This window comes from Marmota marmota, unplaced genomic scaffold (assembly GCF_001458135.2).
Source record: "Marmota marmota marmota unplaced genomic scaffold, marMar, whole genome shotgun sequence".
Classification (NCBI taxonomy): domain Eukaryota; kingdom Metazoa; phylum Chordata; class Mammalia; order Rodentia; family Sciuridae; genus Marmota; species Marmota marmota.
This window is the reverse complement of record NW_026000057.1, coordinates 14,544,166-14,558,589: the sequence shown is the minus strand read 5'-3', so window position 1 is coordinate 14,558,589 and position 14,424 is coordinate 14,544,166. Positions and strand designations below refer to the sequence as shown.

Here is a 14,424-nt window from a genome sequence, read left to right as displayed (position 1 = left end):
ATTCAATCTGTTTATTTCATTTCTTGTTTAAATTCCCACCTTGTTTTTAACTCCTTGAAGAACTATTTATTTAAAAAGAAAACTTGATTGATTTAAAATCAATAAAGGAAAACTGGATATTTTAATATATGCTGTGACAACTATCTAACTTATGAGGGAAAAAATTAAGATACATTCCCCCTTTAATAATCAAATAATACAAATAAATCAAAATTTATTTTGTATCAAGAAATTGTTAAATAAAATTACAGGCAGTTTTTTTTTCTTCTTTAAATAATCTGAAATAGGAGAAGCTTTGGGGAGCAAGGCACAAAAATTCCAAGCAACAAAGCAATTTTGAAATTGGGTACACAATACTGGGTAAAGTGGCTGCAATCAACAAAGCATCTGTTACTTTAATACATGTATCAGTGAGTAATAAATAAACTCACAATAAACGGATATCACATCCAAAGAAAGAAAACTGAGCAAAACTATGAACAACTGTGTACACACATTTGTACACACACACAAAAAAAACGATGTTTCCATTTTAAATGTAAGTAATGAAACAATAGCAAAATTTTAAAAAGTTTAATGACAAACATCACCACTTACAGTAGGCAGAAAACAGATACATTCATACACTCTAAGTAGGACTAGAAATTGATATGCTTTTTGAATATTTACACAAAATGCAAATACTTTTTGACTACAAATTATTTCGCTCATTGTAATTTGTTCTACAAACCCACTTTCATATGTTATTAAAAGAGGAAGCTAGGGTGTAGCCCAGTGATAAAGTGGTTTCTCCCCATGTGTGAAGACCTGGGATCAATCTCCAGTACCAAAAATATAATAAAATAAAATAGAGAAAAATAAGGTAATCATCAATAAAATGCAGGATAAACAACAGACTACTTTGCAATAAATAAAAAGAAAGAGGAAAATCTTTGTTCAGGTAAAAGATACACTCTGGTTTTTGTTAAGCAAGGAACAATCAAGATATAGAATAGTACATATTACACACCAACTTCCAGAAACCACTGCTAGTAGTTATCTCAGAGAAATGGATTTGTGGTGGAAGAAAGACTCAAAAAGATTTTTATTTCAAAACGATTGAACTATCCTGGATAACCAAAAATAACCAGTAAAAAAATAAATAAATAAATAAGGATTTATTATATCCCTTTTGTAGTGGTTTGTAAAATACCATATGTATAATTATTTTCATAATAATTTTTAAAATGAAAAATATACATACCTTAAGAATGTTAATTCAAAATTACTGCACATTTTAAATTTTAAATCTCCCACAATACCAACAAATTATTATAAATAAATATTTTATACTATTATTTTATGTTAAAATGCATCAATTTTTAAAAATAATCATGATTTTCTCCCAGAAATTCTCAAACTGCTTTAAAAATAAAAGTTAAGGTTACATAAAAGCTGTTTTAATAGTGTAAGAGATGTTAGCAAGGTATTCGTATTTCTTACATTATTCTAAATACTCATAGTCATCAACAATTCTAATATGTTGTAAAACCTATTAACGTAAAATTTACAACTAGCTTCTTCAGTAACAATCTGAAATAGTGTTTATTATAGTTAAATATTTTAATCTACATATATTCATTTATGTAAAGAGCAAGCAATAATTTCTGCAGTCTATACCAGTTCAAACTAGTATAAATTAAAAATACTTTGGCAATGAAAAGGGAAAAATCATATGCAAAATAAGATATAAATCATAAATCATCTTCTCCAAATATAAACCAAAAAATTGAAACTGCTTTTGATAGATCTGTGAGTGACATTAATCAGTATTCACCTGCCACCCGAATCATTTTTATGTTTTCTGGTCAAGTTTTGAATTGTCAGTTCTGCTTTTAAAATACTTGTATTTAGGTCTAGTTTCAAGGCATAGAATGGTATTTATAAATGATCTAGAAATAGCAACTGTACTATACATTCTAACTTAATAGGAAAATCATCTGGCTAAGCTAGATTAATGAATTGTTTTACTATAAAGAAAATACTTCACACCCATGAGTAATTTCCAATACAGAAACCTTAACTTATTGTCACTTTAGACATTACTAAAGTGATTAACATATAACAGGCTTATACTAAAAGTTTGAAGAACAATAAAAGAAAGAAGACTATCCTGTGATAAGTTTTTAGTTGGATACAAACAGGATAGTATAATCACTTTGAAGATAAGTGGTTTATTTTATATAGGGCATTCAACCTCCCTCCCAAATTCAGAATCATCAATATAATTTGTTTTTTGAATATATAGATGTAGTTTCACTGAGTAATTTTGACCCCAATTCTTACTAAACTATCTTATTAGAGTTTATATGGTTCCTATTAACTGCAATATATAAACAACAGCAGAATAATGAGAGTCAACACAGAATGAGGTAGTGAATATTTTATAAACTATAAAATATGTTTAGCTAATATGTAGGTCATTCTTATTCTTACTCATTATCAGTGGCTGCATTTCCTGTTCCCATCTCTGTTTCCCAAAGGAAGTAATTTCAGACCACGTAATCATGTGCATTTTTCAAAAAAAAAAAAAAAAAAAAACCTTCCAGACCTTTCAACAGACTGCAGCCAGGAAAACCGAGCTTTTTTATTCATTCTGGGGAAGAAATGTGTGAGGAGGATGACAGGGGGCAAGCCAACTAGCACTAGCAACAAGATGCAGACAGGGATCCTCAGGAAAAAAGTCCATTGGGAACCTGACGGATGTTCAATGTCATTCCACTTGTGGAAAATGCATCACTTCATTTTTATTGCTTGAATATACTAATGGTGGAAGTGATAACTGAAGGGCATTAGATATTAATGTTAAATGTTAAAACAGAATGTACATTATTTTATGCATGATTTTCAGTTCTTGCAGTTGATCTGTTGATCTTAGGGAATGGGGAGTTGTGGATCAAGGACACAACAAAGTTCTTGTCAAATGTGCATGCTCGCCAGTTTCCTAAAAATGCTTAATATTAAATACTTGTTTCTAATATTAGCTTGAATGGTTTTATTAAAGCCCATTATTATGATAATTACATAAAAAACTGTTAGTGGCCTTCACCTCGGTGCACCTAAAGCATGTGACTAATATGCACTCGAGAATCAGAATCACTGAAATTAGGGATATTAATCACTAAATTATACAGGACAACCATTGTAATTTAAATACAACAATAACCTCATGAGGCAGGTGTTATAATGATTCCTATTTTACAGAGAGGACACACACTACTACAAAGTTTAAATAATTTACAAAAAGTCACAAAGTGAATGTTGGACCTATAATTTTAATCCACAATTGCCTGTGCTAATCAACTAGCTACACCATCAACTGAGACTGATAGAGGCTCTGGCTCAGAACATAGCCAACTGGTTTTCTGGGCAAATTCTTCCCAAGTAAAAGCAGGGCAACTCATTGAAATTTCTGTATTCCCATCTAGAAATGGATATAAAAGTAATTCCAGGGGTTGTGGTTGTGGCTCAGTGATAGAGCATGAGCCTATCTTGTGCAAGGCCTTGGGTTCAATCCTCAGCACCACATAAAAATAAATAAATAAAATAAAGGTACTGTGTCCAACCACAACTAAAAAATATTTTTTAAAAACTAATTCCACTTATTCTATAATCCTTACAGAACTACCACAAAATATATGAACATGTTTGGAAAATAGAAGTGATATGTGAGTATTCAAGTTATAAAATCTATAAATTCTCTAAGATAGGGACTTCCATTTTATTCTTCTCCCTCACTCTGAGCACAATGTCCAGCTTCCAGCAAGTGGAATACAAGAATACTGGAAACATTGATGAAAAATTAATTCAGATATTTATTTTCTCATTTAATATCCCTAATAATATTATTAGGTTTAATAAGGAAACTGAGCTTTATCTTAGAGCAAAACCATGCATTGTATCATAAAGCTACTAATTATATTTAAACCTATCTTTGCCTTGTCCTCAAGTCTTATGTTCTCTTGACTTCTTTTCACTTAAACAAATAAATTTAATTGATTCAGTCCAATGAAATGTTAGGAATCTACAATGCAGTCAGTTTGGAAAAGTGTTGAAATATCTTAATTACACACTTAGTGATCTACTAAGGGTAAGTTGTTCAACATCCTGAAATGTAAATGATATGCAATAAAGCAAATGCACTATTACTTGAGTTGCAGCACGTCTGCTTTTAAAAACCATTACAATGTGCTGCATTAAATGTGTGGCTTATGTGATTTATTTCGTAAATATCCTTTTTTGTCACCAAACAGCACATGTCCTGAACAGGTATACAAGCAATAAAAGAAGATTCCTACAAGAAACTAGAAATGCATTTTGCTTTTTCCTCTGCCTCTCAGAGCAAGTGCTCGTCAAAATTCTCCAAAGATCCTAACACAGGATGCAATATCAAAAAGTTTGCTAACTTGTATGCACATGCACACTTTTGGCCAAACACATTTCATATTGCTAATGATGACTATTGCATATCCTCAGAATAATGCGTAACATATGATTCCCTTCCACAGAGTTGGAAACTGAGATGTAGGTAAGCAATTTGTCAAATGACACATATCTAGTAGTTGGACTAGAATTCAGTTTCGAGTGCAGATGCTTAATCAATTCTAATCTGTATCCCAGGACATCAGGGCTACAAAGTGCAAAGAATAAGAGTAGTTTTTTATTTTCATAGATGAAAACCTGTGTATTCATCATTATGATGACAATCCTCATAGTTTCTTGATATCAAATTTGAATTGTATTTTCTCCTATAAATTTATTCCTATATCTAAAAGAGTAATAACATTGTAAACTAGTAACAGCCAAAATCTGAAAAAATAAGTAGAATTATAAGTTATGAAACTACTTAGAAATTACAAAACAAATATTACAATTTCATACATATATTAAAACCAGATTAAAATTGTTTAATTTCTCACAAACAGAAGACATGGATAAAGACAAAATTATGACATAATTTGAAATGTACTTTTCAAGGAAAACCAGCAAAGTGCACACACACCTCCTATCCATCTCCACTTCCATACATATATTTGCCAAAGTGCATTGAGCAAAGATGCTTTAGGGAGCAGAGGACTCTCCCTTTAGTGTAAAATTGCAAGAACTGTTTATGTGGTATCTGGCTCAATGAAAATAAATAGTTCCATTTAAACATGCAACTCACAATAAATAGCTGTCATAAAGTCCTTGAGAAATATGTCTAAAATGTTCCAATTTACTACCAAATACTCAGGAGGGAGGGAAGGAGTAAGAAGAGGAGGGGAAGGAAGGAAGGAAGGAAGGAAGGAAGGAAGGAAGGAAGGAAGGAAGGAGNGATGTGTATAAGAGACAGGGGATGGGTGAAGGAAGACAGGGAAAGAAAGAAGGAAGAAGAGAAAGGGAGAAAGAATACATTCCCAGATCCAAATTCCTACAGCCGTATCTAGTGACCAAGCCTACTGAAGTGTTTTTCCCTTTTGCTCCACAGTTTCCCCTCCCACATTTTAAGAAATCTGCCAATATCAATCCACAATGAGGAAGAATAAGTATTCGTTTCTTACCCTGAAAATATTTATTTCAATATTCCCATTCTATATTTTTACTCATGCATAAGAAATAGAATGTGTAAAATCAAATTACTGACATATACTTATAGTTGATGCTGGAGTAATTGTGAAATGAATGCTAAATTTGAGACAAAACTATTTTTTAATTCAAAAATTTAATACAAGACACAAAAGGTTTATGGGCAGAAAAATTTCTTTCTTATATAAATTATATAACTTGAGTTTCAATTAAATTTATGCTGAAGTTGGAAATGACGTAGCTAATATTCTATTACAGTGATGAAGAATAATCAGATAATACTCCACTATATTTTAATAATAAGAACAGAGTGTAGTCAGTTTACATAAAGATATTTCTCTCATTTCTATCAGTATAATTTGGGTATTTGAAAGATTAACACTAAAATATTTATATTGCAAGGGCACCTTCAGAGACCCACTGAAATTTATCAGAATAAAACTACCAGGGACCATAAAATAATTAAATACAAAATGATTTATTATTTGAAATTGATTTCCATAAAGATAAAGTAAGCATCATAGAAATAAGATGTTATTTTTGCATTATTTTAGACAAACTAAAATTTAGACCATTTCTTAACTCAGCCAAATTTGTACCATATTTTACGTGCTGAAATAATTAGAAAAAAATGAGTGTATTAACATTGCTTAGTTATGAACAAATTATATAAGTCTATAAATTAAAATTCTGAAGAATACTCAAAGTAAAAAGACTAAGAAAACTGTCATCTGAGAAATGTAATGAAAGATGAAAATTTAAACTACAAATAAAAAATTATTTACTTATAAAATCTCTTTCTATAATAAATTCACATCTCCCAAAGCTGTTTGTTTTGTTCAGCTAAAGACAATTATAAATTTCAAGAGTCTAAATTTTAAAACTGTCTTTAACCTTAAGCTATAAATTAGTAGCAAGCAATGTGGACAATTTTCTCCATATGTTATTGCACAGGTGTCTCCCTTTTAAAAATATATTAATAGAATACAAATAAGAAAATGCAAACTTACTGAAAAACAACTCTTGAGATAGACCAAGGCAAAAAGTGGGTGATGGGGAGACACAGATGAATACAGAATAATCACACACGTTAGTGCAAATAAAGCAATTGGCCCACAATATAAAGTCATGCCCATAAATATTCCATTCCTAGATATGTTCTAAAAGAAAAAACAATATATTAAATTTTGTACATTTTGTAAAAAAATTACACTAAAGGAATTAACATAGAAAATTGTGGCATATCATATTCTGGCTGGAGGCAACAAGGACTTTTCCCAGATAAATTTGTGACCACTCAAGGAAGATATATAGCTGCATTTATGAAAATCAAAACTTAAAATGGAAGCTGAGCATTCCTGTACCAGGGTACTTAGAATAGATCTGGCCTTCAAAGGACTCACAGCATGGCTTTTGCATCATCCTAACAATTAACATTTATTAAAAAAATAAATTCATATTATGCATATATTTAAAAATCATTTCAATAGCTTTAAGTATAAAGATAATGACTATGAACATGCCTAACTTGCAGATGAAAATAAAAATAAATATATTACACCTCGGTTTAAATAGGATTTGAGGCAGAGACCAAGCACATTATTTATTTTGAAATTGAAATGTATAACAAAAGTAAACTTATGACTTCAAAAAGCATAATTTCATGGCAAAACGTCTAGTATAAAATTAAAGGTGTTTAGTAAGTAAAAAATAATTCAGTGCCTCGATGCCCTAGGAACTTATATAGGTTTTATAAAAAACACAAAAGTTAACAGCAGCTTGTCCTGCCCTCAGGAAGGTCACATTTTACATTCTCCTTGTTAATTTTTAAATATTCTCACTCTATAAATTAAGATTACCAAAAATAACAAAATATTTTTAGATAGAATAAAACAAAACAAACAAACAAAATAACAGTTGTTACACTTAGAATCAACACCACTGTTAAGAACCACATTCACTTTTTTCCAAGTTTGCAAAATCTGTTCTGAAAAACAGTTTGATGTTTAAAATTTTCTACATCAAGGGTAATTTTGAAATTTAATTTAAATTTCAGAAAATCATTTTCCTCTTGTACTGAGCGGCACAGCATTATAAGAGGTTTACCAATTATTTAGCTCATTAGAGGAAAAAAGCTCAGAAATTTTGACAAAAATTTTCATAATAAAAGAGTTAATATTTTAATGGAATCTTGGAAATCTTCAGTGAATGAAGTTGATAAAGAAATATAATTTACCCAGAGAACTATAAACAACCCAACAGCATTTATTATAATGTGCCCTTCACTCACTTATAAAATTTTTGCAAAAGAAGACTTCCCTAATTTAATTCAGATTTTTTATTTTCTGAAATAGCATGGGTTCTGCAGATTAAGTAAGTTTATTGACTTTTTTTTTTAACAGGAGGAAGAGGAGGAAGAAGAGAAAACACATTATCTGAAAACACAATTTACCGAAACACCAACTGGAATAATCAAGAATCAACTGCTATTTCTCAGCCTTCTCAAAATTTTCTGGGCTCAAGGAAGTTTGAACATTTACAAAATGTTACTGGAAGAGATTATGAGAGGATCCCAGATCTGCACAAATCAGCACCAGCTTGTCATAATGTCACAGTACAGTAACCCCAGCACTTTGATGCTTGACATGAAACAGAAATGCTCCACACTTCTTGAGTCAGCAGATTGAATCTTGTAAGACTTCAGGCAGGGATCTCACAGGAGTAAATTCTTGCTCATTTAAGCTTCCATAATTTCATACAGGAATTTTTATTTGCATACATAATTTCTCTCATCCCCAAATACAGTATTTCAACCAAGGGTATCCTTGGATTTCTGTTTAGTACATGCTTATTATTTTCTTGATACTCTCCAATGATAAATAAATTTTGTGACTACAATTCAATGATAAGAAATATACCTCAGAAATTGTATTTGTGTAATCAAGGTTTAAAAGAGGGAAAAATATAATTTTAAAACTTTCTCCCTGTTAAGAGCAGTTATGATCATTTCTGTTCCTAAATGCTTTATGAACAAGTCTACAATATGTAGGATGATCTATTTAATAAATAAAATCTAAGGTAATCTGTTTCTAAAAGGAGGAACTGAACTTTGTTTCTCAAACAATCTTTTAAATAAAGCTTTTCAAATTAGATTTCATTTATATTTTCTCAATTTCTCTAAGTAAATTCATTTACAACATTTTAAAAGGGATTCGTATTCAGTGTAGGCAACAGTTTTATAAAACACAATATTTTCTCCAACATCTCCATCTGCTGGCTTACAGAAAAAGTAGATTTTCATTTTCTGTTTTTTAAAATTTAATATTTTTATAATTTACTTTGTTTTATGGAATTAATAATTAAATATAAAATTGTTAAATTATCATTAACTAATCTAATAGCTATTTGTCAAATTCAATCATCAAGATTCAGAAGATTTTGAAGAGTAAATCCAATATTTAATATCTTTAATCCCCCAAATCCTATGGGATCAAATACTCATGTTTATCACCATTACAGACAGTTTTTTTTTTACTTTTGCTAATTAGTATAGCACCAAAATTTACTAAAATTATTTAGAATGTAAAAATACGTAGTATTTTCCTAAAATATGCTGTTGATTCTATTAGTTAACCATGTGGTATGTAGACAAACACTAGTATCAAATTTATTATTTTCTCAAAAATTCATAATTTTATTACTGTAATAAGTTACTTACGTTTAAGAACTACTAGAATGCCTTTACACACGCTAAAGTTCTTAAACAACCCTTCAGCTGCCAATACACACTAAAGATATTGAAACCTCTGAAGCATTATAAACTATTAGAACACAGGGAAAAGTTTAGAAAAACTGAGTTACCAAGGGAAAAACATTCATTTATTCTTGATAACTAGAAGGCATTCAATAAGTATTTATTGAGTGAATGAATAAATTCTTGAGGCCCATCAGTGGCTTCAGCTTCTGTTAGTCTCAAGTTTCTTTCTGATTATAGGCTTTGTATTTTCTCATAATGAAGGCTTTGAAAAACCCTCAGGGGGTTAAAAAAATTGTGTTGTATATAGTCAAGATGAAAAGGAAAGAGGAAAGGAAAGAAGGAGGAAGGAGAAAGAAAGAAAGAGAAAAGGAAATCAGTCTTTATTTCCTCACAGAACAAGTAAGACTGAACAGGTACATTCCCATTCCCATCTCACTATTGACTAAAAAAGGATATACAGGAGCCCAGTGGAATGCACTTAGTCATTTTACCCAGTTCAGAACAGAATGATTTCAATTCATTTGCATATGCTTAACCCACCCATTCATTAGATCTTCTTGGATGTTTAACTTAATGTCAACCTCAACAATTCCAAACAAAGTTCCTTCATCCCAGTAATGAAATTAAATCAGTGAACAAATAATCTCGTTTCTGTTAAAATTATATCAGGAAACTATAAAATCCCACTTTCTTAATATATAAATCTAACCCAGTGGGATTTTTATGGCTTAACTAAAATGAAGAACAATCTCCCCAATTATAAGCATTGAATGACAATACACATTATTTAACAAGGGAATTAGCGCACAATTTCTTAGGTTTTTGGTGGAAATGAGGAAAAGATGCTTTGGTCTTAACTCTCAAAGTACCTGATACTGTAAATTCCACTTTAATATAAGAAAAATTATGGGTTCCCCAACTTTAAAAAGGCAAGAAAACAAAAGAAAGGCATTGGAGAAAAAGCTTGAGGAGGAATTAAATACCCAAGACTCATCTTGGTAAATTTGACTTTGGAGATCCCATTCATTTCTTGACTAGTGACTTTGTGCTTGTACTTTATATAATCATCTCTCCCTCACTTTCACTCTTTGAGAAGAGAGAAACTAATATTTTCTATTGTCCTTAGCACCAAAAAAGGAGGAAAAAACATCCCATTTCATAGATTTGAAATTCTTAAATGAATAAAGAAACTGAGTCACATATGTGAAGTGGTTAACCCAACAAGTCAATTTCAACTCCAGAAAATTCTGTCCCATAGGACTCTTTTCTGTAATAGTGCTCTGCTAGTTTTCTGTAGCAATCCGTAAAATTACTTACAACATGGGAAGTGTAAGTGCTGAGATTCTGAATTTTCATGTTCTTTAAAATACATTCAGTTCCTCCAAATAATTTCGGCGTTCTAGGATAATAATCCATGACCGGTTAAGTTTAGGATCTGAAGATATGCACTTTTTTTTAAATTTCAATTTCACTTTCTGAGAAAAACAGAAAGTCTGGGCAAAATAAAGATTTGATCATTTATTACATGAATATGTTCATTCTGTGAAAAATCATGGAGTTGTATGTGTGTAACATTTGTACATATTCTGTCCATATATTTTATTTCAGTAAGATCTGTAAAAGTTAAACATGTTTGCAAACATATATGAATATACATTCATACACACACACACACACACACAAAGGTCAAGGAACTAAACCTATCCTAAGGTAAACTATAATGTTTTCTCTTTACAAAGTCCCAACAGTAATTCAACATGTGTTGGAATCAAAGAATATTCATTTTGTTTAATGGACATATCTATTATTTTCTCAGAATGCTCCCTTCATGTATTTTCTCCAATAAATGAACTTCTCAGTTGCTGACTATTTTCAAAATTTATAAGTGTCCACACTAAAATCCACTTCCTCCCAATAAAAGTAGTCTTCCCTTAGGATTCTTTTCAAAGTATTGTCACACTAGTATACAATTAAATATAGTTACTCAACAGGGTTGCATATTGAACTTCTAATTTAGGAAAAATGGAAACTTCATGATACCAAACCAATAGTCTAATTCTGGTAGGTAAATAGGTCAAGCAAGAAAGCCTTTAAAATTTAAAGCAGGGAGTGTGTGTGTGAGTGTGTGAGTGTGTGTGTGTGTGTGTGTGTGTCTGCTATGACTACAATTTTCTGATATATTCTTCTATGACATTTTTTGAAGCCGCAAATCAACTTTGTCTGAGAGAGAGAGAGAGAGAGAGAGAGAGAGAGAGAGAGAGAGAGAGAGACAGATCGTTCTCCTGTAACATCAGCATTTGAAGAAAACAGCATTGAAACCTTAAATCGGTCCCTCAAGAAAAATTGGATTCTGGTCATCTAATATGACACAATAATGCCCCTGTTCTATCACTCAAAGGAAATTATTCAGTTCTTCATTCATCCGGGTGACAGCAGTTGCAAAATGAGTTGATGATGTTCCTGACATTATAATCAAGCCAAACCATCGAATGCATGATCAAAGCTTAATATGAGGAAGTGGAATGACAACCAGTTGTTTGTCTAATGTGGGATCGCTGCAGTGGGGCTTTTCCTGTGGTAATTTTCCGCTAGCTCCTTTACACTGTAGCCAAAGTGGGAAGTAAGGCATCTGCAAATCTCCCCAAAATGATTACCTACGAAATAAGAACTGCGAACATCACGGCAGGAGAGAATCGCCCCAGCCCAGCCGGCAGGAAATGATGGCAGCTCTGGGAACCCGGCAGGAAGGTACAGTGGCGCCGGCTGCACTGCCCACGCCGGCGGGGGCGCGAATCCGGGGAAAGGGCCGCCAGCCTTTCCATTGAACCTTTCAGACACCTAATCGCTTGGTTTCTATTACTTTATTTGAAGCCTTGATGGAGCTTCCTCGCGAGTCCCCGAGCACTGAGCAGAGTGGAAGGACTAATATGGAGAACTGCAAAGACTAAAATGGCTGATCAGCGACTACTTCAGATTTTAAAACTCGGCTGGATTCAACTGTTGTCCACCCCTTTTCCACTGACAGCCTTTGCCGGAGCCCGGCTACCAGGGAACAAAGCGCGCCCGGCAGGCGAGCAGACCGCGGCGCCCGGGGCGGAATCGCCCCCTTCAACTCTGGCCGGAGCTCGGTGGAGAAAGGGACCGAGCTCCCCACTGCCCCAGCCCACTTCCCCACCCGGCCTGGGCTGCGCCTGCCTGCGTGGGCCTCGCTTCCTGCTGCGCTGCGCCCCTCGATTGGGCGTTATGTAACAGCCCTGAGCCCAACTCCAGAACCATTCTAACAACTTGTCGGGAGGAAGAGAAGAGCCTGGGGCTCCCGGGGGCCACAGGATAAGCCTGAGCTGAGGCTGCGGATCTAAGCCCCAAACACAGGCGTTCGCTGCAGCTGCCGGGCAGGCATCAGGGCTCCGGCAGTCCCTGGTGGGATCTGTCCAACAGCCCGACAGCGCGCCCTGGGGAACAGCGTGTTCTCTGTTGGCCAGGTGCCAATAGGCGCGCGGGGGAGGGGGCGGGGACAGCTTCTCTTAGCACTCAAGACTGGCGAGGACCCCCCTGAACCCAAGAAAGACGCCCCCAGCTTGAACCCCCACCAGACTCCCTAGTGCGCAAACTCTTCAATGCCTTTCGCCCCGTTTATACCCCCAGCCAGCGGGGGTCTCTGAGATTACAGCCACCTTCTCTCTATGCCTTCACACGCACGCGCGTGTGCAGTCACTCACACCCACACACTGACACACAGAAACAAACACACACACACACACACACACACACACACACACACACACACCATCCCATACTCTCATTGCTAGCTTTCCCCGTGCGGCACCAGAAAGGCATAAATATTCATTACTTACAAGCATTGGTGACTGCGAAACTGTTGGCTACCTCCAAATTGTCGATGTGGGGTGTCAGTCTGAACTCCGAAGTGGAAAACTGAACCATCCCTACCCGAAATGCACTGTATTCTTGATCGGCGCCCCTTGGAAACAGCCCCCCTGCAAAGAACAAACACCAAGCAAGAGAACCTTGTCAGTGCCCTGGAGGGAGAGGAGGGGAGCCCGCTAGCACCCAGAAGCCCGGAGTCTCTTATTCGCTTTAATAGGCCGAATAAACCCATCTACAGAATCGGGCAGCCGGGGTCGAACGTCCAAAAGGTAGCCAAAGGGTCAAGACACTAATGAGAATCTTGAGGGCAAGGTAGGTGGCCAGAAACGTTCGCTTTTACTCATCATCACAAGCTTGGCATTCAGACCCCTAGAGAATCTGAGCAAACTGGGAGATGTCGTTAAGGCAGAATTAGTAAAATTTGGGGGTCAGAAATGAGAAGACCTTTTCCTCTATTGTATCAAAGGCACAGTCGTTTCCCTTTGCTTCATCCTAAGAAAATCATGTATATTCTAGGTAGTATAAATCTGGAATGCAGTCAAGGTATGACATAAGTCTACATGACATGAATTAATTTGTCCACTGTGAACAAAGATTACCACCAAATTATGCACAATTCAAAAGCATAGCACAAAGGGTACCTACCTATCTGTATGCTGTTAGAAGAGACACCAAAAATCAGTCCCCATAAAACAGGAGAAAGGAGGACAGAAATATGCATAATCTTTTGCATTTCCAAGAAAAGTAGAGCATCCACAAAATACCCCCTCTTTTTTTTTTTTCCTTTTCCTCCTCTTCCTTCTTTGGCCGTTTTCCTCAGCAAATTAGATCCTTTGCATTTTGAGACAGCAGTTTAGCACCACGCTGCTAAAAACCTGAAGTGGAGGCAGAAGAATCCCTATTTCCCAGGTCCTGCTGGTGGCTTGTTGAAGCCCTGCGCCCTGTCCCCGCTCCCGAAGTCCGGAAGACTGGCTGAATGCAGTTTTCAGCGGAGCTGCCGCTGTAGTCCCAGTGTCTCGGAATATTCAGCACCCTCCCATGCACTCACACACACTCACCCTCTCTCGCGCTCTCTTCTCCCTCTCTCCTCTCTCTCACGCGCGCGCGCACACACACACACACACACACATACACACACACATACACACACGCGCACACACAGGCAAGTCACGGAGAGG

At 34.8% G+C, this 14,424-nt stretch overlaps 1 protein-coding gene across 4 annotated transcripts in view; it reads right to left on the bottom strand.

Moving 5' to 3' along the window:
* Gria2 (glutamate ionotropic receptor AMPA type subunit 2) overlaps positions 1-14,418 on the bottom strand; it is a 142,061-nt gene extending 127,643 nt beyond the window's left edge. For 2 of the 4 annotated variants that reach the window (XM_015484414.2, XM_048813564.1), the window contains exons 1-2: positions 13,892-14,416; positions 13,216-13,356 (exon numbers count right to left, since the gene is read on the bottom strand). In XM_015484414.2, the coding sequence (XP_015339900.1) occupies positions 13,216-13,356; positions 13,892-13,979 (229 nt within the window). In that variant the 5' untranslated portion in view covers positions 13,980-14,416. Of the gene's footprint in view, positions 1-13,215; positions 13,357-13,891 lie in introns of all 4 variants that reach the window. The other 2 variants (XM_015484411.2, XM_015484415.2) reach the window with 2 other exon arrangements.
* Between the last annotated feature and the right edge of the window lie 6 nt (positions 14,419-14,424).